The 26661-nt window shown below is 41.8% G+C and overlaps 2 protein-coding genes across 2 annotated transcripts; one reads left to right on the plus strand and one right to left on the minus strand.

Moving 5' to 3' along the window:
- Positions 1-6234: 6234 nt before the first annotated feature.
- On the plus strand, positions 6235-26030 carry LOC117750134 (GRIP and coiled-coil domain-containing protein 2). Its single transcript, XM_034561118.1, has 24 exons — positions 6235-6436; positions 7177-7239; positions 7362-7446; positions 7538-7617; positions 7730-7834; positions 8027-8507; positions 9055-10928; positions 11570-11633; positions 11754-11854; positions 12034-12132; positions 13077-13196; positions 14122-14286; positions 14528-14632; positions 15550-15712; positions 16250-16350; positions 16633-16710; positions 16838-16975; positions 17667-17788; positions 18066-18242; positions 18387-18595; positions 20461-20688; positions 21069-21208; positions 24185-24386; positions 24584-26030. The coding sequence occupies exons 1-24, from the start codon at positions 6431-6433 to the stop codon at positions 24655-24657; spliced, it is 4980 nt and encodes a 1659-aa protein (XP_034417009.1). The 5' UTR covers positions 6235-6430; the 3' UTR covers positions 24658-26030.
- tmem223 (transmembrane protein 223) lies at positions 21688-22743 on the minus strand. The gene has a single exon (XM_034561119.1). The coding sequence runs from the start codon at positions 22580-22582 to the stop codon at positions 21818-21820; it is 765 nt and encodes a 254-aa protein (XP_034417010.1). The 5' UTR covers positions 22583-22743; the 3' UTR covers positions 21688-21817.
- Positions 26031-26661: the final 631 nt, after the last annotated feature.

Here is a 26661-nt window from a genome sequence, read left to right on the forward strand (position 1 = left end):
TAGTCAATTAGTCAATTGATAGGACCAAAAAGATGCTACCATTTGGAGACCCGTCTCATTGCTGAGTAGCATTTTTCTTAATCTAAGGGTAAGTTTACGGTTTATTGCGAATGCTGAGCTTGTCTGGACAGACTTTATTACACACAGTGTGCATGCAGTGCTTCGGTTGTGTGTGTGCTGAGAACCAGGGCTGATCTGAGTGTTGGCCAGGACTTCCATTAGCTCTGATTGAAATTGAGCGAGTGCAGATGCACACACACGCACGCACGCACGCACACACGTTAAAGGCCAATAGTTACAGGTCACAGCGCCACCAGATTGAAAATGAGAAGGAACAGAAGATAGAGAGAGATGGAGAGAAAAGAAGCATGAGAGAGAGAGAGAGACTCAGCGAGGGAGAAGGCAGTATTTCAGTTACACTTAGCAAACGGTTGTCAGTGGTGAAGGAAGACGCCTCATCACTCTCTAAGGCATCACCTATGTGTTGTTTCTCCAACGCTGTTAATGAAATCAACACTGGCCCTGTGTGTCTGTGTGTGTGTGTGTGTGTGTGTGTGTGTGTGTGTGTGTGTGCAGGCCGGCCATCACAGTCCAGTCGCTTGACTGGACAGGCCCTCAGAGACACTAGTGTCCAAGAAGCTGTGTGTGTGTGTGTGTGTGTGTGTGTGTGTGTGTGTGTGTGTGTGTGTGTGTGTGTGTGTGTGTGTGTGTGTGTGTGTGTGTGTTTTATATCTGCATGTATTTGTGTTGTGTTGTTTTATTAAAGGACCATGCATTAAATAGGGCTGTCACTTCAGGGCTGCCTCACAAGTCTGAGTGAATGTGTACATACACTTCCATGGTCACTGCCAAACAGAGTAATGTATAACACAGTGACAATGAAAAATAACATGCTCGCTGATGGTCTTAGAAACAGCTGCCTAGTCGAGTGCAAACCTCTATTAGTGCTCAAAAATGATTTAGCATTAAAAGCTGCTGGTTCCAAGCCTCTGACAAATTGCCCTCATCTCCCAATGTGTTTCAGTAACTCAAATAGGTCTGCTGTTGTGCTTACTCATGACTATTTCTCCCAGTTGGATAAATCTGAGCTTTGTAGCTGGAATTAAGAATGGGTACATCATCTTTCTACATCGCTGTAAATGACAAACACTTTTTACATAAATGGTGTTTTCCCGTCGACTTCCGGCAAATAAAAACTCAGTTAAATAAACATATTTCTTTGACCGTGATGAAAAATGTTAAGTCAGTTGCTCCGAGCAACCCCACCTGCTTCCATAATATTTGCATGGTGGATGCTTCACTGCATGGCTACAAGCTGTCACTTTTTATACTAAATGCTTATTACCATTCAAACATGGTAAGACATCATTTGTTAAGTCAAAATTCTATATTTGTGAAAAATAATCTTGAATCAAAGGTCCCACTACAAGCTTTTTGAAAATGTAACTAATTACATCTCAAAGTCAAGAATGAAGTGAAGAAGCATTTTGGACTTGGATGAAAGTAAGACTTTGCAAAACATTCCCACAACAACAAACCTGAAGTCCCTCATGTGAATGTATAACATGAATTCTACCATCGGGTTCGGCTGGGTTGCATTTAGTTACAGTCCAACTGGCCAGATTGGCAATTCAGCAGGCAATGTCAAACTGAATGAATCACCTGAAACAAAGAGACAATTTTGTGTGATTGTGTGAATATTAGGCCACAAAACGTACTGATTGCCTACATTTCTGTGGATGCAAAGTTCAACTTCAAACATTGAAGTGCAATATGTGAGACATTTTACTTAACACACATAAGATGTAAGAGCACCACTGAAAAAACAAAAGCCTTTAAACAGCAGAAAACTCCAGACACAGATAATAAGAAAAGTCCTTGGGTCGGGGCTTAATTGTCTGACAAGTTGTTATTGTGTGTTATCTTGGAGAAAGGTGACCTTGTTTCAACTCCGCTGTTGGAGGAAACAAATCAGTGAATATACAACATCTGTACAGGATGTGCAGAATGTGCCGTAAGCACGTAGAAGAGGAGGGCAACAGAGGGAACTGAGTGGGGGGCATGGAAGAGAGGAAAACTGCTGTAATCAAGGCTGAGCGCCGGTGTAAGTGCAGACGGAGGCAGGTTGTGCCCGTGGTCCTTGATGAAGTGCTGTTCTCCTGCTGAGCCACCAAACTATTTATATTCAAGACACTGACTGCCTATGGGCAGGGAAGAGAAAACTGCTAAACTAACTACTCTTTATCCCTCATCACTCCGTCACTTCTCGTCCTCTACTAATGTTGACTGATAATTACCCATAAGAAACAACTGATGACTGACTATTGACACTGGTCTATTGTCTCTTCAATGTTAAAGTCCAAACAACCTGTGAGACAGATCATCGCTGAGATCAAAGGTCAACTGTTTGGATTCATCAGATCAGAGGCCAAGCTGACGGGATGCGACTCTGACATCATCAATTATAGACGAGCATCAGGACGGGTCCTCCACTGCTGCACATGTGTACGCACAAACACAAAATCAAGGTAAAGTACTGAATATAACAAGTCTGTGAGATTCAATACTCACTAGTCTCTCTTATTTACAGCTAATATTTGATATACAACCTCTGACAGATTACCTTCTCTTGAAATTATGGCACTCAGACTTTATTTACTATTAAGCTATTATGGAAAGAGCCAACACTATTAACAGCAGTACAGAACATAATGCAATATTCTGTCATCTTTCAGGAGTGTAATCGTTGTGTATTCGCCCTGCTCTCTCAGGCTCTGTAGTGAAAAGAACAATCTGAGTGTTTCAATACCCTCATTAATACATTAAAATGTCAAAGCTATATGTTAAAATGTCAAACCTATTAATGGGACTGCCAGTCTGCAGAGGTAAAATGTCAGGAAGAAAACAAATGCAGTATGCAATAAACCAGTGTAAATGCTGGGGAAAGGTAACAATCCTATCTGAAAGATTCATTCAACCAAATGCAAATATCAATGTTTTGATGAAGGCGTAATCTACGAGTCCATCTTTCTAGATCTCTGAAGAGGCCCAACTGAGAGGCTTCAATCACGCTGTAGGGGTCAGTGACATAACCACTCCACCCGCTACCCCCAAAGTCACCTTTCACTGATTGGCTGGGAGATGGAGTGCAGTGGACTGGAGGAGTGAATGGAGGAGGAAAAGTAAAATGAAATGTGAAGAGGACGACTACTTCAGTTTACCCCCCAGTCTTTACACAACTACAGTGATTCATATCGTGTGGTGGCTGAGAGCGACACGCTTTTTAAGCAATAGTTCTGCTTTTTGTTTAGCCAAGTTTTAAATAGGAAGATCGATGCCACTCATATGTTCATATGCTAAATATGATGTTCCAGTTAGCAGCCAGTGTGCTTAGCTTAGCACAAAGACAGGAAGCGGCTAGCCCGGCTCCGTCTGATGGATAAAGAAAGCTTTCAGTACCCTCCAGTTAACTAGTGAGCCTTTGAGGGAGAGCTTTGGGTAAACCAGGCTAGCTGTTTCCTCTGTTTCCATTATTTATGCTAAGCTAAGCTAAGCCAAAGGACTATTGACTGTAGTTTCATATTTACCATACAGAGAGTGGTATCTCTCTTGGCAAGAAAGTGAAAAAGATGGCCAACCCCAATATCTAATTCCTTCAATAATTTTGAGTGTTCAAGCTGTTGTTCACAACTTGGGAAATAGCACCAACTAGCATGAACTTCCTTTCGCTCTCTTAACTTAAAAGCTGTTTTTCACATCCCGTATACTATTTTAACTCATAAAAACAATATAACAAATCTGCATTCAGCCTCTATCACTATTTGCACAATACTATTTTTCACAGGAAAAGTTAGTCACTGTAACACATGCAGTTTTTGGACCGAGATCAACAGCTTTAGATATCACTTTCAAATCAGTTACCTCAAGAAGTTTTTTTTAAATACATTTATATTATAACTCAGCTTTGCAGCAGAGGTTGACTCTGCATAGACTCAGAGTATGCCTCTTTCGTTGCGCAACCATGTTATTCAATGACAAATAAAAATATTGTAACCTTGTAACCTTTATAGGCTGATATCAATCTTTGCAAGTGATATTAATAGACATGAAACAGATGTTCTTTTGTGAAAATATATTCTTTCAAAGTTCTCTTAAAAAACAAATAGCTTTTTTTACATTTAGTTTAGTATGATTACCGACTGTAATTTTTATTTTCCAACATTTTCTCAAAAATGTACATTTGCACAGTCAAATGTACAAACCACATCTGCATTAATACAGTAGGAGGACACCTTATAAGAGATGAAGAGGGAGAGGCAGTGAAGAGGAGGATGTACCGCACTTTGTGTTAAATCTGGTTATGTTGAGACAAAACTAGCAGGAGAAGGCAAGAGAGAGAGAGAAAGACTTATAGAGAGAGGGAGAAGCATGAAAGAGTGTCCTGATAGACCCAGCTGGCTATTCATTACTCCCTGAACGCCAGCCAGTGTCAGTTATATTACTGCAAAGCCGTTCCTGACTGACGGCCACGAGTGGGGGGAGAAAAATGGCTGCAAAATACTGCTTGATGCCCTGGGAGAAAACAAGGGAGGGGCTGTGATGGATGGGTGTGTTTGACCCAGGCTGAGTGGAAGGCAGAAACGGGTCTCTTCCAGATGAGACAAGGAGACGGCAGAGCCCCTGCCCTTCTGCCCGGAGCACCCAAGCCTTGTCAGGATGAGAGGCATCTCGCTAAGCTGCCTCTGTCAGTGCTTCTATCACTCGTGTCAAAACAGATGCTCTCCATATTCAATAGATAAAACTGGACCTCACGTGATGGGAATACAGAAGCACAGCGAGGCAATCCACTGACTTTGTGACAGGCTTGGTGTCAGCCCCCCCCCCCCCCCCCCCCTCCCTTCTATAGCAGCCTTAAAAAAAAAACATGGTTGTAGTATCAGACAGCTTTAGGATGATTTTATGAAATGACCCATATGGTCTTGCATACACAGTACAAAAACAAACAATCAGAGCAGTTAGCTCTGTCAATCTTGTCAAATGTGTGTTGTCTCCAAACTGCTTCTATATATTTCCAAACAAGGTGTCTGTGTTATGTTCATTTCTGGGACTTTTTCAATACTGGTCATCAAGACTTGTGTTTAACTGTCATTAAGGCATGTCTATGAGTCTGTATCTTATTCAGAATACAATATATTATATTACTTAGATATTATATTTAATTAGGATGTAAGCAAAGGTTGGGGACATGCCATCCACATGTCTGGCAGCACAGGTGTTAAGAACAACTGAGGATGGATCAAAGTCAGAACACGTGAAGAAAGTATGAATTGTGAGGTACATTCATACATATCATTTGTTTTTAAATTAATTTTGTGATCAAATGAATCGTGTAAAAAACGTTAAGGGCGTTAAAACACTAATGTGTACTTTACAACATGTTCATTGTTGGCTAACTGTGGGTAAACAACTATTGGGATATGCTTCTTTTAATTAACTAACAACCCATGTAGAGGTACCTCTGCTGCCTGTGATGTAATACACCCACTTTAAGTCACACATGTAATGTAGCTTACTTTCATAAATGGTCACAGTGGAAGGTTACTCATCTGTGTAATAGCCCATTTAACACATTTACTGTATGTTCCCAGCTGAGATTCTTGAGGCTATGGGCCACAGTTGTTTTTTTTACGCCTGCCTCTTCTATATTGTAATCTTGTTTGGACACCATCTTGTTCAAACCATCTGTCTCAAAACAGGTTAAAGGTCTTAATGTGGCATTTTCATCCCACACTGGAGGCCCTGAGACATCAGATGTGTGGTTAATGTTATTTTTACCTCCAGGTAACACTGTAGGTCGGCTGATATGCAATGCAAGATTTGGTTCCTTTTAACCACACCATGTCCAAAGGGTGTCAGTTAAACTTTATTAGCCTACTAGTATTTTTCATTTCCTCATAAAAAAAATAGATGATATATTTGTATCTGACAGGTGTACAAAGGGTCAGTTAAACTTGATTAGTCTACTAGTATTTTTCATTTCCTCATAACTAATGTAATATATTATGATATATTTGTATCTGACAGGTGAATAATGTAGACTGCAATAATTCAGATTGTTGTTACGGGTACAGTCTGCAAAAATATGTCAAAGAAACGGAACATAAAAACATGGATGTTGATCTGAGATCAAGAAAAGATCCTGTTTAATGTGTGACGTGTACCTGCGCCAACGTCACGTGGATGACGTTTGCGGAAGAACGTCGTTGCTTTAGCCTGGTAACCAAGAAACCAAAACACAGGGGGGTGTTTTAGTATTAAACCTACAAGAAATCGGAATTTTTTTCAGATTTCGCTTCGACTCTGTCCAGTAGACTTACTGGCAAACCCTGTGGCTGCCAGACGACTGAGAAGTAGCTGAACTTCGACTAAGATGGAGGTAAACGATCAGTGTCGGGGAGTTAGCATTAGCCAGTCTGGCTCTATTGAGTAATGCACGTATAGCATATTTAAGTTATCTCTTAATATAACGTTCATGCTCTGTCGTTTGTAATACTGGCGCTTGGGACTGTGAAACAGGGCTGTAAACACCAATTAGCAGGTTAGGTTGCCCCTTATATCCGGTTTACTCAGCGAACTTCATTCTAAACATTGATATGTATTTAGGTAACTAAACACGCTGAATATCTGTGACTCTGTGGAACATGGTATTACTCTGTCGCATTGCCTCCATTACTCTGGTACAACCGGCTTCTGTGAACCTTTTCACCAAACCGTGTGGCGGCGTCACCGACTCCGTGACTCCGTTCGCCTCCGCCAGCAAGTGTATTTGTGTAAATGTTGACACAGGGCAAGACGAACCTTTTATACAGCCCACATATAAGTTACAGTGTTTATACTTGTTTAAATATATGCCGAATTGAAAACCGACTCCCAATAAAGCGTACAAGCTTTTAAAACATGCTTGATCAACAACGTACATTTGCCGACAAGCAGGGCAACATTCAATTTAGTTTTTTTTAAAGGAAATACCGTGTTGGCTGTGTTTTGTTTTTTTATCAGTCAATCTGTCAAAATAAGAAGAACTATACGGCAAACCTGAAGAGCTTGTTAATGTCCTTGTCGCAATCTGTACCTAGTGACGTTTGTCATTTCTTGTTTGTCAATTCACTGAAACAGGACCCTGGTGGGACTGGAGCAGAGTCTGCGGCTCCATCACCAGCAGGTGCAGCCAAGTCAAAGGTACTGCACATAACCAAACACAGAATATTGTCTAGATTTGTAGGAACATGGTTAATTGTTAGATAAGTATTTTGGTAAAAATTCATGCTTCCCTTTTTTCTTTTCTTATATTTTATTCTCAGCTGGACACGCTGTCCAAAGATGACCTTATCAAGTTTGCAAAGAAGCAGATGGCTGTCATGCAAAAGATGAAGGGCAGATGTGCAGGTAGCTCTAGTCTAAATGATGTAAAGGCTTGTTTGGATCTGTGGACAAATAGCGGATGCATTTAAGTATGTGACAATATTTCCTTTTTCAGATTTGGAAAGAGAAGTTGGATCCCTCAAAGAGCAATCTAAAAACAATAACAATGGTTCAGATGACTCCACTCTGATACAGGTTTGTGTGGAGGCCTGATTTAGTCACGTGTCTGCTCTACATATTCCTACATGTAGTTGTGCTTTATTTTCATGCCGCGTCATGCAAATCATGTGGGTGTGTGTTTTAATAGGAGCTAACTGAGAGGATGGATGCCTTACTACTGGAGAAGGCAGAAACCCAGCAAAGTCTTTCTCTATCTCGTAAAGATCTAGAGAAGGCTAAGCAGCAAGCCAAGGTAAAATACAACACAAATACTAAATGATGTGGCACACTGATTAATTTGCCGGTTTTACTGTATTCTACAGGGTTTCTCTGAACACTCTGACCTTTGAGATTAGTTCTGTAAATTGTTGAATCTATTTATTAATGCATGCCGCTTATACTACAGATTGCTGTAACACACCTACATAACTGTTATTTTGCACAGGGTGATCTATTGATGCTGCAAGGAGAGCTTGACCGTGTAAGAGAAGATCACCAAAGAGAGTTCAAGAGCCTAGAGAGCAGAATCGAGGAATCCAACAGCAAACACCAAGAAGAAGTGGCTTTTTTCCAGAAATTACTGAAAGAGCGGGAAGAAAGCGACAGGGAGAGTGGAAGAGAAAGAGAGAGGGCAAAAGAGAGCACTGAAGAGGTCCGCCTTTGCTTAGAAGCTCAGCTGGAAACTCTTCGAGCTGAACTAGAAGCGACCCACAAGCTAAAAGCCCAAGGGATCTGTGAGCTGCAGGAGAGCCACCAAAGGGAGTTGACAGAGACCCAGCAGGAGGTGGAGAACCTGAAGGAGGAGCTGGCTCAGAAGAGTCTGCAGCACGAAGACGAGATGAGGGCTCTGGAGGAGGACTGTGAAATCGAGAGGGAGCGTCTCCTGCTGCTCCACGAGGAGCTGACAGAGCAGCTCGCTCTCAAAGGTACGGCAGCACTTAATTTAAACAAAGAGGCCGGAACAGAAACCCAATCTGTCACAGTGAAGGATACGCACTGTTTCCTTGAGGTGATGTCACCTATTAAGGAAACACTACTGTGTGTGCACAACCTTCGCTTCTCTTTTGAACATGAGGGTAACCCCGTTTATCAGCAAAGAGACTTTTTGTGGTACAAGCATAATTTGGGCTGCAGCTAAAAGTTATTTTATTATAGGTTCATCATTTAAATATTGTTTTAATGAATTGTAAAATGTGTATTTACAGTCAACTTGAAATCACCTGATCCCCTAGAGGGCACCTGACTTACTGCAGGCTGTTACAACATTTGACTAGAGTGTGATTTAAAAAAAGATATGATTGTGCACCAGGCTACGCCATGAATAAACAAAAGATAAAGATTAATAAACATCAACATTAGAATTGTTAATAACATTGTTAATTGTAATTGTATTATATATCTGTGTGCATTTGTTCACATCATTGATTAGATTAGAAAATACCTTTTCAGCTAAAGTTACCCTTATTTTTCCAGACAGCTACCTGCAGGATGTGCAGGAGGAAGACGAGGACCCGGCCCGTGGTTCAGGGATTGCCAAAATGCTGGAGCTGTCTGCCTGCAGTCAGGGTGACTCCAGCCATGGCGATGGGGACGAGACAGAGACTGGAAGACTGAGAGCAGCTTTGGAAGAACTTCAATCCCAGAGCACCATGTTACAGGACGAACTCACCCTGCTCAGTAATGTAAAGAGTGAGCTCGAGGCAGAGCTGGAAAAGGCAAAGGATGAGTTTCAGATGGAGAAAGAAGAGCTGGAGTTCAAACTCAATGAATTGCAAATGAACCGGGAAAGTGCTCCAAGTGACCCAGCCGTAATCCGGGACCCTGACCAACAGGAAGTCCCAGGAGACTTTCAGCAACAGAGTGAAGCACACAAAGATGGAAGTGAATCAGCAATCAGTCCTGTGGACCAAAACCCTTTGAATCCAGAGGCGTTGAGGGCCCAGTGTGACGCCTTGATCAGAGAAAGAGACTCCGCTGTGGACGAGTGTCAACACATGAGAGACATATTGCAAGGCGTGGAGACCGAACTGGGTGAGAAGACGACAGATTTTGTCATTCAGTACAAAGCCATGAAGGAGCAAGAGGTAAATACTGTACGGGAACTCCAAGACCAGATGGAACAACTTAGCCAAGAGAGGGATGAACTGTTGCTGAGGGTGACAGACGGTACAGAGGAGAAAAACACTCTGATGAAGAACCTACAAGACCTGAGGCTGAAGCTTGACGGTTTCGCCGGTGAGGACCAGAAACTCCAGTCGTCTGTAGAGGAACAAACCAGTTTAGCCTGTGAGCTGAAGCAATCTGTGGAGGAACTGACAAGGCAGAACGTGGAGATCCTCTCCCAGCTGCAAGTGAAGGAAAACATGACTCAAGAACTGAAAGAGATGGTCAACACGCTGACTGCAGAGCGAGACGAAATACAGTCCCAGCTTCAGCACAGTGAAGAGGAAATGCAAAAGCAAAACAACGATAGAACAAAAGAAATCGATAGGATGCTTCAGGAGAAAGAGAAAGAGGCACTTTTGCATAGAGAGGAGAACGAGAAGGATTTGAAAAGCCTGAAAGAGAGGGAGGATGAAGTGCAACACCTGAAAGAGGAGAGGGAAAAGATGGAGGAGAGCCTGAAAGAGGAGAGGGAAAGACGACAGGAGACAGTTTCTGCTTTAGAGCTGACTATCAAAGACCTCTCCACAGAGAAGACTGACCTCCAACGAGAATTGGAAGAGGCATCTTCTGGACTTTCCAAAGCATGGGAAACAAGGGAGCTTTTGGGCTCCAAGCTGGCATCCCTGGAGGCTCAGCTAGAGCAGGAGACGTCTGAAAAGAATCATCTAGAGGCAAAGTTGAGTTCACTGGCAGAGGAGGCAGATCAGGCCCGCCCCACCACCACAGCCCTGGAGGAAAATCATCCTGAAGTGCTCAAAAACTCCACAGAGGAAGTTGATGAGCTCCGAGCACGCGTGGATGAGCTGGAAAAGGAAGGGGGGCTGTTGAGGAGTAGTCTTGAGGAGGCTCAAGGGGTAATGGGATTAGAGGAGGCGGGGAAGGAGCTCCAGGCTCGTATCGCAGACCTGGAACAGGAGAGGAGCATGTTGAGGAACAACCTGGAGGAGGTGGTGAAGGATACAGAAGGGCTGCAGAAAGACCTGGAGGAAATGAAGTCATTCAACGAGAAGTTTAATGAGGAGAACAAGAGACTGCAGGCTCACATTTCTGAGATGACTCAAGAGAAGGAAGAAAAGAAGGAAGAGGAACTGGAGAGAAGGATGGAGAAAGAGCTCAAAGATCAACTGACAGAGAAGGATTCATTTGTGTCTCAGTTGAGGAGTGAAATTGCTGCTCTCCAGGTGAGGGGGCTCCTGTTGTGTCAAGTACAATTAAGAAGAGTAGTCAACACTTCTTAGTCCACAAGAAATGGGAATTTGACTGATCATAAATATTTTAAATAATGAATTATGAGTAACCATCTTTTGCTTTAACTGCCTCATCAGACATGATCAAGAAGTCACATTAATCGACCAGATGTGTGTAAAGGTGCCTTTTCTGGTAGCACCATTGGAAATTGCCAAAATCAGAAATTCTTCCAAACTTGAACATGGTGACTCAAAGTTATATAGTACAATATTTAACATGTGCAGGTGACAGCTGGACAGTCAACTTGTAGAAAATGTATCTGTGGGTTCTAAATAGTAGATAATTGCAATGTTTCTTTTAGCTTTAGAAATATTGCAGTTGTTGTTTTCTATAACTTGGAGGAGGGTTTTGGCTCATCCGCTCTACCTGAAATCCAATTCTGGAGAAAACCAAAAACAATTCATGCCAATTTTCGGGGAACATTTTCCTCATGAAAATGATAATAATGATCACGTTTGAATATTAACACAAATATTAGACGTCGACAGCTTCAAACCAAAGAAAGCTACACTTCCTTTTAAAACAATAAACGAGGTGTAATTGGAGTGTTTTTTCTTCTGATGTTTTCTCTCAGGAGTCTGCTGCTCAGGCTGCTTCCTCTGAGGAAAATACAGCCAGTGAGATCACAAAGAAAATAGGTGACACGTGTTGTTATTTAACTAAATATATAGTCTTTCAAAAAACAATTTATAGAAATACAAATTATAGATTATAAATTCTGAATGTTGCTCAGACCTTGTGACTGCTGCTCCCCTCAGCTCTCCTGGAGAAAGAACACAAAGAAAAAGATGGGAAGATGAACAAAATCAAGGCAGTCGCCATCAAAGCAAAGAAGGAGCTGGAAACCAGTAAGAAAGAGGTAGAGTGAAGCGCGGCGTTTCTGAACCGTAATTGTTGCTATTCTATATTTAACAACATGAACATGGCGTTTGAACGTAAAGTAAATACACATGAGTTACATGTTAGTGTTTCCTGCAGAATATACGTTATCCTCTCTGTGCTTACATGGCTGAATCTGTGATTTTATTTTTCTTCCAGGTTGCGTCCCTCAAGAAGGGAGTAGAATCCCTGAAGGCAGAGAGGGAGAAAGTGAGCAGCTCTATGAAAGATATCATCCATGGTGCTGAAGGCTACAAGGTAAGTTACTATGTGGGACAGAAGAACTACCAGAATATCCTGCTTATATTCTGTAATTGTAACCGACACTAAAAGTTACTCCCACAAAGACATTGATGCAAATAGCTGCTGCCAGGTTAAGACAGCAGGCCTGAAAAAGGGAAACTATTCAGTAACGGAAAACAGCCTTTTTTTAGATTGGTGGCCACTGGGTTTGGATTGGCAGCTCAATGGTGACGGACTTGTGATCGTGAATACATGTCAGGAACTTTTGTGTCAAACAGTATATCCAAAAATGGATATAAAAGCCTTGTTATTTCACATAATGTGGTGTATGATGCATATTTTACTGTACGTCATTATTTCAATTGATGTACAAAATGATGAACTTTAAAACAAATGAATAATCTTTCTGCTAGATTCCAAAATAGAGCATGGGTAAATATGTAATGTAGCCAGTATTCTTAGCATTTTTCATGTAAGGATATTGACAACACAAGACACAACACATATTTACACTGAGCCTTGTTCTTTTCTGCATCCATGACTGATTGAACATGACAGAGTGGTTGGTGTCCAGATGTCTCTCCATCTGATGGACTATGTAAATGATTATGTTTTCTTCATAAGAAGTCTAACATGAGCTGACCCGAAATGAAACTGTCACACATGATTAATTGAATGCGTTCCTAATATATGCTTATTGGCAAGTGGAAGCATGATGGCTGTGAAAATGAAATTTTTGCCTGATTTCACTTACCAGAGATCTCCGTAAGAAGCCCCCAGACGGCACTGTGCTTTACGACTGTATCTCCATTAGAGAGGAAACCAGTCTGCTGTCTCTAATGAGAGTTTTGCCCTATACTCCAATGTAAATGGGGCTGGTATCTGGGATGCAGTGTTTACCTTCACTTCGCTGTTCAACCGGCTTCCAGTAATGCATAAGTATACGTTTGTTTGTGTAGAATCTGCAGATAGATTACGACAGGCAGACGGAGCAACTGGATAAAGAGAGGGAGAAGGTGGAGGAGGCGGAAAGACGGATGGCTGAGCTGACCAAACGACTCAGCAGTGCTGTCACACAGGTAACACAGACACACCCTCAATCACACACACAGCCAGACATTACTACTAACAAATACATAAACTGCTCTCGCCCTCCAGTAAATCTAAGCAGTGTCACTTTGTCCAGCAATAGATATCTCCAATACTTCTCGCATAACTCAGTTTCCATCTGATTTACAGTGAGTCGTTTTAGCTAGCAACCCTTTCCCCAGCTCTGCTCGACAGACCAGCATCCACAAATAGCCCATCAGATGTGACTGGGTGAGCTAGGGAGGAATTTTGTTCATATATATATATATATATATATATATATATTTTTATTTTTTATTTTTTTTATTTTTTCTCCTCTCCCCAAGCTCATAACTGTCACTTTCCAATGAGAGCATAACAGGCAGGTAAATGGAGCGGACTATAGCTTCCATCTGCTCTGTTCTAGTGCAACACCATTTTCTGAGACACAGGTTTATACTTGTTTATACTCATGGGTCTCAGGGGGGGAGGGGGGGGCAGGCAGACTGGAAGCTAGTCAGGGATCTACGTAAGAGTACGTCTGGACATCTCTGTTTACCAATCATAGTTTCATTGTTTGGCTGACAGGTGAGGGGAGGTAGCTGCTGCTGGTTCAGTGTTCCTTGCAGAGAAATCCCTCAGAGCCTGGCGCTGTCAGATTTGCATGAATGACTTTAGAATGTGTTGCGAGTGTTCATGCAGATGTAATGCATTTGCCCACATGTGCATTTAAAGGTGAATGCCTTTTACTCTGAAGTAAGTAAAATGGCATTCTCTCTCTCTCTCTCTCTCTTCAGTGATATTTCAAAGGATCATAGAATATCCTCAACCCTTGTTTCATCGAAAAATTATCATCAAATCACCTTTTCTCTACACTCTATATTCTTAGTTGCCATCTTATATCACCTGTAACATGAACTGTTCATGCTTTTAAAGACAGAGGCACTTAGCAGTGAGAAGGAGAACCTGCTGGCCTGTATAGAGACGGCAAGGAGCACAGTGAGGCAGCTGGAAGCTCAAAACCAGGAGCTACAAAGACAGTCAACCAGTCTGGACAGGGACCTGCTGACTGAGAGAGCAATGAAAGAACAGAAGATCAAGGTAGAAATAAGGAGAGATGAATACTCTGTTAATGTTATGTGCTTATTGATGGACATTCCAGCCTCTACTCACAATTTTGTATTTTAGCTGATCTTGTAATACACTAACTAACAAAAAAAGTCATATGACCTACGCCGCTGTAAGCGCATGAAGGTTGATATAATTATATAAAATCCTGGTACATAAATACTGAAACCCCCTTTGTATGTGTGTATGCATGTGTGTTTGCTTGCGTCTCCAGGACTTGTCATCTGCAACGAAGGAGGTTGAAGAGCTGACAGCCCAGCTCCGCAAGCAGCAGCAACAGTCTCAGCAGACTGCCCAGGAGCTGGAGCAGCTACGCAAGGTACACACACACACACATACACACACACACATACATACACACACACACACACACACACACACACACACACACACACACACACAGCTTCTTGGACACTAGTGTCTCTGAGGGCCTGTCCAGTCAAGCGACTGGACTGTGATGGCCGGCCTGCGGCTACAGCAGCACCTCTCAAAGAGAAAGAGAGCAATTCTAGCCCACAGCACAGAAGCTGCTGTTGTTTTTCCATTAGTGGAGAGCCACAAAGTACAGCAGTATACATGGAGGCTGCCAGGAGGTCTGACTTCTTGTCATGTGTCCACATTGTTAGTACAACCTAACAAACACAGTATTTCTTTAGATTGATATGGATAATCTAAACTGGACGCTGTCTATTGTTTTTGAAAAGATCCCCATACAGTTTGCTATTAGTTGTGATAATATGTATATAGTGTATACTGAGGAAGTATGTTTAAGATGAGCATTATTATTAAAGATAATAATAACCGTAAATATACATTATTATAGTAATTGTTAAACTACATTAGAATGAAATGTGTAATTATTGTATATTTCAAGACTTTAGGGACTTTAAATTACTGTGAGAACTACTGCAGTCTCCTGAAGGTTCTTAAAAGTCAAACACACAATCACAGATAAAGAAATCTATTGAAAAACTTTATTGGCATATCTATATCTTAAATACTTTCTTTCAATGGGACAACTGCTAATTATAAACTTGATTTGATTTATTTTGTAAATTATTTAAGTGTATTCACATAAGTGTTGAATGGTCAATAAAATGATGGATAAAGATAAAGTCAGTTGTTCGATAGGAGTACTTTTTATCCCTTACGGTTTGAGTTAATGACCTGACTGAAGAGAGATCAGGTTTTAGCTTTGTTCCCCGTAATGATGTACTACATTGGCTCTTCCTCTAGGGGGCGCAGCAGAGCTCTCTGCTGGACATGGAGATGGCCGACTACGAACGCCTGGTGAAAGAACTCAATGCCAAACTTTTAGATAGAGATGAGTGTGCTGAGAAGTTAAAGGCCCAGATAAACAACCTGACCCAGAAGGAGGATGCACTCAAACAGGAAATCGGTGTGTATGAGTCATTTACATTTACACTCACTATTTCATGCATAGAATAATACTTCTATAACTGGGAGCTGAGATTGGCTCCAAGCTGGGCGGTAAAGGATAGATGTATAATTTATTTTTAAATTGCATGATAATAAAACCATACCAGCTGTGCTCACACTGGTGTTGGTTCACAGCACGATTCCACAGACATGTAGGGTTGTCACCAATTCTACATTAAGAATGCCATCAAACTAACTGCATCAGAGCCATCATATCAGAGATGGCTGACACTCACCTACCCAAATAGAATTTCTAACAAAAGAATGTACAATGGTCCTTTTTATATTGACAAAGTAATAAATACTGCAGGTTAGTGCACAGTTTTAAGAACTCCAGTCCGCGTTCGCTGATCGACACATGTATTATTCCAGCAGAGCTGCCCTGTCAAACTGTGTAATAAAGAAAATTACGAAAAGAAATCTCAGGACACTATGTATTTCATAAAAAATTGTATTCTGTCTGTGTGCATGTGTGTACGTGTGTTTGTGTCTCCAGAGGATTTGAAGTCCCAGCTGGACCAGGGGGAGGAGAAAACCTCCAAGATGAAACAGCTGCTGGTGAAGACCAAGAAGGACTTGGCTGATGCCAAGATGCAGGTCTGTTTCTTTCTTCTTTTCTCTCTCTCTCTCTCTCTCTCTCTCTCTCTCTCTCTCTCTCTCTCTCTCTCTCTCTCTCTCTCTCTCTGTGTGTGTGTCCCACATGATTTGTTGTTACTGTGTGTAACATTGCTGCCTGATGAATGTAAATAGTGTTATGCAACCATGTGTGGGCATGATTGTTGGGGAGGACTTGAAGATGTTGGAAATACTTAATCATTGTGCCATGTTTCTTTGGGTGTAAGCATTTAAATGTGTGTGCGTGTGTGTGTGTGTTTGCAGGAAAGCTCCCTCTTGATGCTGCAGGCCTCTCTGAAAGGAGAGCTGGAGGCTAATCAACAGCAGCTAGAAAACTCAAAGGTAACACAGCTGGCATTCCTAGAAAATCTTCTCTCAGATAACCCTTTGATACAATATAGCTTTATACATCAACATTTCAGTCCCACACATGTCAAACATTAAAGTCTGTGTATGTTTGTGCGTTTAGATCGAGGTGTGCAAGCTCACGGGCGAGCGACACCGTCTGCAGGAGCAGCTGAGGTCTACGTTGGAACAGCAACAGAGAACCAACAGCTCCTTGCAGCAACGCCTCAACAGTCTGCAGCAGGAAAGAGATGATGCTAAGGTACACACACACACACACACACACACACACAGGGTTCGACTGTAGAGTGTATTCTGTATACACTCACTGATGAATGAACAGCTCCACCAGAGTAAAGACCATTGCTCAAGAGAACATCAGCATTAGTGTTTGAGATGCTGCGACTGTGGGAGACACTTGGATGAATTCAATTGAATGTGTACGGATTGTAAAGCCCTCTGAGGCAAATTTGTAATTTGTGATATTGGGCTATACAACATGAATTGAATTGAATTGCACCAGCTCATGCTCAGTATTTAGAGAGTGGGGATATATGGGCCTGCAGCTTGTGGAACTATTTTCATTAATAATTTCTTAATTATTTTTGATTTAATAATGAAATCTTTAGAATGTAAAATAAACGGCCATCTCAAGTTCCAAGTGCCCAAGGTGATGACTTTTAATTTGACCAACAGTTTAAAAAACAGTTTCTCTCTGAGAAGCTGACATGTGCAACAACATTTGTTTTGTTAATTGATTTCCAGTAAAATGACTAATAGATTAATCCGCTTCTTGTTTTAATACCACCAAGATGTGACTGCAATCCTTTGTCTGTCGAGAATGGGGTTGAAAACATGTCTGATTGAATTGTGCAAGTGTTTATAGAATCTCCAGTAAATGCGTTCTGTGTTATTTACTGTGCATCTGTGCTTAATCTTTGTGCTGATTCCAGACAGAGCTCATGTCAACAGCTGGCGAGTTTGACGGTTATAAGGTGCGAGTCCACAATGTGCTCAAACAGCAGAAGAGTAAAACCACTGCCCAGAGTGAAGGAGACTCTAGCAAATTAGAGAGGTAAGTATGACACCAGTATGACAATGCATGACAAACAAAACAAACAAAAAAATGCTTCTCTTACTATTGCATTTGGTGTAACGCAAGCAAAAGCCATTTGCTAAATCAATGCTGGGATCAGGTCTGATAACACAGAACATATCACATAAGAGAGAATGTAGATGTTGTTATTATGTTGCAGGTACGATGACAGCTACTCAATGGATCATATTTACTATGTGTCAGTCAACACTGTAGGAGTGGTGTGAATATAATGAATGTGTGGTGTGTCTGGCAGGGAGCAGTTGTCCTCGCAGGTAGAGCAGCTGAGGTCCAGGCTGGCAGAGAGCCAGCAGAGCCTCCAGAGCAGCACAGCAGAGCTGCAGCAGCTCCAGACTGAACACGACACTCTGCTGGAGAGACACAACAAGATCCTCCAGGAAACCGTCAGCAAGGAGGCCGAGCTCCGTGAGAGGTGAGCCGGCTTGTCCCTCGATTACAATACTACCAAGTTGATATGTAGTATATGTTCTCTCACACTCCCGATATGCCTCCTAACTTTTCTTTCACATGGCATTCTTCTTCTTTTCATTTCCTCTCACACTGTGTCCACCCCCAGGCTGCTGTCAGTGCAGTCGGAGAACGTGGCTCTGAGGTTGGATGTGTCCCAGGCTCAGAAGGACCTGTCTTCCCAGGTCGAGGCCCAGCGCCACATCTACAGGGAGCAGCTGAGGAAGCTGCAGGATGACCACCGGGCCACCGTGGAGACCCTGCAGGGCCAGCTGACCCGTGTCGAGGAGCAACTCTTCCACCTGCAGAGCCAGAACAGTAAGACTAACGAAAACTTGATCCATTTGATTTCCTCAGGCAATAAGTACCTGATTCTGTACATGAAGTAGCAGTGGAAACGGGGGAGGTAACAAATGTACCTATTATATTATGAGGCAGAAAGATCCAATAAGTGAATGCTGCTCAAACAGACTGCAGTAAGCTCAATGGGTGCATGAACGGTATCATATGAAGAGATCCATCAAAGCATCTGCAGGTGTTAAGAGCACTCAAGTTTCCGTCTTGTTTGCTGTGCTTTTCTTGAAGAGGAATGATGGGAGAGAGAGAGCGGAGGAAAGGACATGTTGGTGTGTTTATCAGTAGAGCAGCATTGGAATTCATTCATCACCTCCCACACAGCTGCCCTCTGCATTCAAACTGTGTGTGTGTGTGTGTGTGTGTGTTTCTCTCTGTCACTCCAGCATAGCCAGGTGTTGGCGGACTTCCTCAGCTCTCTTCCCGCCTCTCACTGTGGCATCTGGAGAGACTCATCATTAGCGCCTCGCACATGCACGCCAGGAAAAGGCCGATATACAATGTTTGCCTTTTTTACCACTGAATTTGGATTTAATGGCAATTAAAATGCAGAAGGGGTTCAAAACCAGTGTGTTTATTGGGCAGGTGGGCCATTAAACTGCTGGCCCTTGGACAGTTTTTACTGGCCTCGTATTTTTTAGTTTTTTATGAAATGGATCTATATTCATTTTTGTTTTGCATTTACTCCTCAATCTATCCAATACATCAATACATAAACACAAATCACAAATACTAATTCCAGAAACTGGTTGAGGCCTCGCTTTGTTGCTGACGGTTGTCATGGCTCTGCAGAGACTGTGCTCAGTATTTGGTCCTGGAAATTAATTCTCCTCTTAATTGCTGTCCTTTACCCCCTTCATAGCTGTTTTTTTTTTTTTAAACTACAGGTTGATTTATCATGAGTCTTTCCTTCCGAGTGTTGAGCCTCTAACTGATTTAATTAATTACATCTGTGCACATCCTATAACAAGGAGTATTTTGTCAAGGATCAGAAGTGGCAACGACCAGCAGACGCAGTATTAAAGGCTAAAAAGATTTCCAACGTTTTTCTGAACCCTGATTAGATTACACAATCTGGTCAAACTCTAATGCATTTACACAAACATTTATACAATGTCGCACTTCAGCGTCTCCCTCTTCTCACTCAGCTGCATGTGGAGAGGGGGTAAGAGTAGCAGACTGGAGGTGTGAAGGCGAGGGGATTGGTTTAGCGTCTGGCCTTTTAGGTCCATTAATCATAATCTTCTCTTTTGTCCACCAACTCCCTCAAGCACCTCACCCTTCCCTCTCGCCTTTCTATTCACGCTTGTCGTCCTTGTTTCTGCCAACCGATGATCTGGTTAACGCCAATGTGTCTGGTGCCCCCTCATGTCGCAATGAAGTAGGACACTGACTAAAAATTTGGTGTTAAATTAAGTGGGAATTGTGTGTAGTCTGGTTTAAGATTGATCATACTGTATCAGCACAGTTCAGAGGTGCTCTTTGACAATAGAGATCCACAAATGATTTATTTGTGTATTTTCAGCCCTTATTTATTGAGCTTTTGCACTATTCACACAGGGAAATATCAAGCAGCAAAAAATTCAATGTTGCAATAAATCCACAACAATGGGGAATTGGGTTTGGCATAGTTGAATCTTAAATTTAAGATAACCTGTGACGCTCTCCTATTTTTTGCAACCCACCCTTAACCAAATTATGAATATTTTTAGATTTAGTTTTGAAATGTTTTTTTTTTTTTTTTACCTCATTCACTGCTTTTTAATATGCTTGTATTGACCTGCTAATCAATTAATAAATAACTTCCAGCAACCGTTACACACTTTCAGGTTCAGTGGCGATCCAGTCCGGCCGTAAGTCCCTGACCTCAGACGCCCAGCGCAGAAACACAGATCAGAACCAGGCAGGTCTGGGAATGATGCTCCTCAGCGACCCCCGTTCTATGGCCAGAGAGGAGGGCGAGGGAATGGAGACCACTGAGACTGAGAACCCGTCCCCTGCTCTTTCGCCCCTGCCCTCTCTGGAGCAGCTTCTCACGTCCCCGGACCCCAAACAAGGTGCGTATGAAACAGGAGCTGCACCGTGTAACAGTTATTCAGTTTGTAAAAGCAACGTGTACAGAACTTCACTTGTTTCACAAGTTGCATATTCAAATTGCTGAACACTCACCCTGTCTCCATCTTTGTATGGTTCAAGGAATGGTAAGTTATAAATGAGTACAGCATTCTACTTCACCATAGACTGGAGGGATTGTTATTCACTTAATGTATCTATTTTTTTTAAAAACACGTTTTTAAGTTTTCATTTGCTTTTCCACTTGTTCGCGACTTAAATTTGATCAATTATGCTACGTGGTAAAAAAAAGACATGATTACTTATGACTGCACATAACCTTCTAAAAGTGGGATCTTAAACGTGTCTTTGGTTTGGTCTCTAGAGCCTTTTGTGTGGACGGTGGAGCCCACCAAAGACGAGCTCAGTCTCAAGCTGAGCACGGCCACGCGCGGCATGGAGCATATGAACAGCCTCCTGCATGAAACCGAGGCCACCAATGCTGTTCTCATGGAGCAGATCACCGTATGTATATCCACACCTATAGACTAGCAAAGACGTTTATCATTTTGATTTCACAGCAGAGTGATACAATTTCCAATTAGTGATTTTCAGTATGAAAGTCATGTAATTTGTATTCATATAACCCAATATCACAAGTCATTTGCCTCATGAGGCTTTAGAATCTGTACAGCATACACACCCTGTGTTCGTGAACGCTTGCAGCAAATAAGGAAAAACTCTAACTTTTAGCGGTGGAAAGAAAATTGAAGAAACTTCAGGAAGGTGGTGTCCCTCTCCCAGATGTGTGCACAGAATAACACACATAATACAATTGTAATGTAGACAATACATATGAAAGAAACTAAACATATGTGACCATATAAGAAAAGATGGATCCAGGACAATGTTACACACCTTCCAGGTGTTGCCAAATAGACTAGGCTACTTATACTTTGAAATGCATCTCACCCGTGTCTAAAATAACCCTAAAAGAGTCCACATTTGATCTCATAGATTTTTATTTAAATGAAGAGAGACAATGAAACTGACTTATTTGTTTGGCAGCCATGTAAAAAAGCAATCAGTGTTGGTGTGGAATACAGTTTTAGCAACAGTGTCATGAACAACAACTTAAACTGGCCGGTAAGCCCCGACAGTGTTATCAAACAGCCTGGCGTTGTTCACAGTCCCATCTTTGTCCAGAAGGAAGTAGAACTTGTGTCCTTTGACCCTGAGGGGGATGAATGAGGGGGACTCGTGTCTGTGAGCATGACAGGCTACCTGTGACAGAGGGACTGTTATTCTCCGGCCTCGGCCTGGTCCCAAAGGTGACTGTGTGGAGACTGTCACCATCCTCCCGCCTTGATGTAAAACCACCTGGCTGACAGAGCGCCTGCAAAACAGGACACCGAGCCCGACCATCCATGCTCCTATTGTCAGGCACCCCAGCGTGAAGCCGTACCTCCAGGCGTTTGACCCCAGGTTCATCTCAAAGCTCCACATCCCCGCGAGTCCGGTGGTGGTGGACGTCTTGGCCTTCCCTTTACCGGTGTCTCTGAGCCCAGTGTAAGCGAAGTGGCCCAGGTATGTCCAGAAGAGGAACTGGCCACCGCAGAAGACCGAGAGGAGCCGGAAGAAGCGGGTCCTGTCGTGCTCGAACAGGACGACGTCTCTGGAGGGCTGGGCGGAGGTGCAGAGGCGAGCAGCCGGCAGCCTGTGAGCGACACCGCGGCGGCTTTTGAGGACGAACATCCTGCCGCCGTGACCTGCTGCACAGGCAACCATGTTGGACATCGACACGTTTTGAAAGACTCTGACTTTTTGCTGAACATTGACGAGTCGACCCTGTTTGGAGTAACACTCCAGTGCCCCGCAGAGCAACCGCTCTAAACCCATCTTTCTCGAGGGCAAATGGCTTTAATGCTTCCTCACTTGTTCGACCAGAAAACCTAGATGATAAATGTTCAGAAATCGCGTTTCAACGCTTCTCTCCTGACGCTCTAGACAGCAGCAGCAGCAGCAGCTCAGAGGGCGCCGCCATACTTGTTATGTGCGACGTAAGGTTACGGGAAGTAGCGCTGACCAAAATTAATTTCCGTGAGTGTCCGTAATATTCGCGTTATGATCGAGATTGGCAAACCAACACAAACCATTTGTATATTGACTCTATTTTTATGATTTAAAAGCATATTTTGTGACCTAATACAAAATAATTGGGTCACTTTGTATACTAAGAAAAGTGACCTTGCTATTTAATGGTAAATACACTTGTTTTCAGTTGTGCACAATATGGATTTCCAGCAGATTTCTCCTAGCCGATACCAATGAGATAACCGATACTTTCACTTTTTTATATTTTAAAAAGTAGTTGATTTAAAAAGGCTAAGATGTAGTGAGCTAGGTGGATGATTTAATTTTGCATAGCTCTGATTCGACTGAACCAAATCTTACTAACATCACTATTAACACAACAAATACAAAGAACAGTTCAAATGTTGTGTAATTATTATGTTGAGTAGCATACATCAAAAACCTTGTATTTCAAATTGCAATTGTGTTATTTACCTCTGAAATAGTGAAAGACATCCACACTGGTGATGACATGTTTGGCTCTCTAGTCAGTGTACTGCTATTGTGATCCAAAATAACTACAAATGGGCATTCTGCCACCTGCTGTATTGGATGTGTATATGCCATTGTTGGCCTTTTTCAGTTTTTCAGAAATCTATTTCTATTTTTGCCAAATAATTAATCTAGTCTACACTGGTGGGAGATCTAGTACGTAGGTTGGTATGCAGATTTTGGGAAGCTTAGAATATTCCAGGCTTAGAATATTCCACTGCAGGGACATAGGGACACTTGATTAATAATAATAAAAACATATTATTATTATTATTATTATTATTTAACATTGCTTTAGCACCGTGTATTCTAGCTATTGAAAGTTCCATGTTCACAACATCAAGATAGCTAGCTAACCACTGGGGTTTTGTGAGAGTATGTGGGGGACTCCAGCGCATGGCTAGCATTGTTTTTGCGGCTGTCAGGCCAATAAGATGTTTGTGATAATTCCAGTGGAAAGTGTGGACAAATCATTTAGAAGCAGCACAGCAGGAGTGCATGGAATTACATAGTTCAAGAAAAAGGGTTAGATCTTTACAAAACCAAAACCCAGACCTGTTCAATATGTAAGGGTTTGTCAGAAGATACAGAAGAAAATGAGTACAGTTTTGATACAAATCCTTTTGGTTTGGCCTTGTGGATTCAAAATAGAGTGCAAGTGATGTGATCCCAAAGGATCATTCCATGGTACCCATGGTACCATGGAATGATTTAAGTGATGATCTTAGTTGCAGGTATAGAAAAAATGATGAGCCAGGTATGTCATAGGTAGTACGTATGTCATCTTCTCATTAAAGATATCTGCTAGTTTGTGTATCTTTTTGCTTGCCCATGTTATTATTTAACATTGCTAATGTGTTCTACCTGCTTCTGTAGTTACTGAAGAGTGAAGTTCGTCGTCTAGAACGAAACCAGGAGAGGGAGAAGAGTGTGGCCAACCTGGAGTATCTCAAGAACGTCCTGCTGCAGTTCATCTTCCTTCAATCTGGCAGCGAGAGGCAGGCACTTCTACCCGTCATTCACACAATGCTGCAACTCAGTCCAGAGGAGAAAAGCAAACTGGCTGCCATTGCACAAGGTATGGTCTACGTGAACATGTTTTTATAAATGCACACACAAATAGTCTGTTAATCATGATTTTACACACACCTCTTGTGCTATTCCAACACAAAATCATGTATTTACGTTTTTCTCCAGGTTATTGAAGTGCTGCAGGATATATTGTCAATAATGTCGATGTCATCTCTAATCGGGTGTTCTGTGATCTTTGTGCAGGTGAGGAAGAGGGGTCCGGTTCTCGGGGCTCAGGCTGGAGCTCCTATCTTCACAGCTGGTCTGGGATCAGATAGACTTGATGATCAACCAACCCAACAAAAACAATAGGAGCAGAGTGCTAATAGGTTACTGGGCCATTTTCTGTGAAAACACGCACTAAGCAGTGATGCGACACATTTAAAGTAGTGACAAAAGTTGGAGGTTAACTGGGACATTTACTAAATTGGGTGCACCATAGAAGGGACCAAGGAATGAGTCAGAATATACAGGGGAAGTGGGAGGTAGAGATTAAATCAAATCACTTGACATGAATATTGTCCTCCTTACTCTTCCTTTTATACATATTATAACAACATCTACTGGACATTTCTTGAAATGGAGCTCATAAGGCATCATTAGTACAATGAAAAACATTGTATAACGTACATGATGTGCACACATTGTGAAAAGAGGAATTAATCAAGGGGATAACTAATGGCATGAAATAACTTGAATATAATTTTAAAATCTTTGATTACTTTCCAAGATTTGTCTAGCACAGAACACAATACTGGAGTTTTAGCACATTTAGTTTGCTTCACATTGCTTTCAACAATTTTAGAGGTCATGCTTAAATGTTTTGTTGTTGTGTGTCTTACGACCTTAGAGGCAGCTTCTTTTTGTTTTCATTCCTTCAGTATGAGCATTGACACTTGCTCAATACATCCCAGTAAACACTTATCTTTTACTAGTTTTTGCCTGGAAGGTAAACAAGACATTACGATTCAAGATTAAGCATTAATGCAACATGCTCTGGAAAGCAATCAGCAGTAGTGAAGTTAAGTGTGAATTTTTAAATGGGCGAAATTATGTATAACCACTGCTGTGGTCTGTTTAAGTCTTTCCAGTACGTCTGTTAGTAGAAGGCATATTTATATTTTTTCTGACTGCTTTTTGCAGTTGTTCCCCAATGCCTCGCATTATGAAATTAGGAGCAGTTATCATTTTCAGTCCTTGAGTTTTGATTCATCACATCCTGAAGAGATGGTTGGTTTCTGAGTTTGTTCTCATTACTGTGTCAGCAGTTGTTGTTATTTTGTTGTGCTGGTTGTTATTTAAAGTATATTTATGATTTCAATGGTTCAATCTATTTTGGGAATACTTTGTGGTTTTGTTGCTCATTGTGTTGCTGTAATCCCCAAACATGAAATATTTGTTGCAACTTTATCTGCAACGCTGTCTTGTTGCAGGGCGGTCCCTGTGACAGCAAGCAAAGTGACCTTGAGCAAGACTCCCTATTTGACCCATGGGTGCTGCTTCTTACAGCGTCTAACCAGGACCTCTGACCTCCCTGTGGAGGTGTTGAAAAGTCTGCAGTAAAGCCCCCCTTCCTGATAAGCACACATCCACCAACTCTTACATCACATTGCTCAAGTCCTACCAATAAAGAAGATAACTGGCCTGTTAATTATTTCATTCCAGTGGCAGCTTTGTTGTGTGTGATTCCTTCAGCATAAGTGAATGTACTTTTATCTAAGGCTTTTATATTTATGAAGGTTAATGTCAGAAGGAGCTATGAGTGATTAACGTATCTATACAATTGGATATGTATAAAAATGAATGAGCATTTACAAGATGTTTACGGCTCTTATTTTTTTTTTGTTATTTTCCGGCTGTAAATTAAAATAAAGATACAATAGATGAGAATGTTTCCAATTACTTTAATTATAATGCATTTTGATATGAAACGTTGCATCTGCAGTTCATTATATCAGGATGAACAAACATGCAATACACTGTAAGATTACCATAAAAGCACAGCAGTGTTCATATTTTTCCCTTCCGTTTTCAGACTTTGAAATCCTTGATTTTATTACTGGACCTCTCTCGGAGAGTTCCTCAACTTCTGTCTCAATCTGCTTTCAGTGTGACACGATGTTTATGTGCAGTCCTGCATTGATTTTCCTGCTATAAAAGTCCTCATCCCTCTTGAGCTTCCCTTTTAAGGAAATATATGTGGTTTCTGACGTCATGACGCTGTCAGGGGAGGAGACAACAAAGAGTAGCTACTGTATGCCACTGGGAGGGGGAAGAAAACA

This window comes from Cyclopterus lumpus, chromosome 21 (assembly GCF_009769545.1).
Source record: "Cyclopterus lumpus isolate fCycLum1 chromosome 21, fCycLum1.pri, whole genome shotgun sequence".
NCBI lineage: Eukaryota > Metazoa > Chordata > Actinopteri > Perciformes > Cyclopteridae > Cyclopterus > Cyclopterus lumpus.

Excerpts from the sequence above, each read along its gene's own strand:
- LOC117750134 (XM_034561118.1), top strand. Across the intron at positions 7,447-7,537 it reads GATGAAGGGCAGATGTGCAG|ATTTGGAAAGAGAAGTTGGA; the intron begins GTAGCTCTAGTC and ends TTCCTTTTTCAG. Across the intron at positions 15,713-16,249 it reads TGCACTCAAACAGGAAATCG|AGGATTTGAAGTCCCAGCTG; the intron begins GTGTGTATGAGT and ends TTGTGTCTCCAG.
- tmem223 (XM_034561119.1), bottom strand. The coding sequence starts at position 22,582 with ATGGGTTTAGAGCGGTTGCTCTGCGGGGCACTGGAGTGTTACTCCAAA.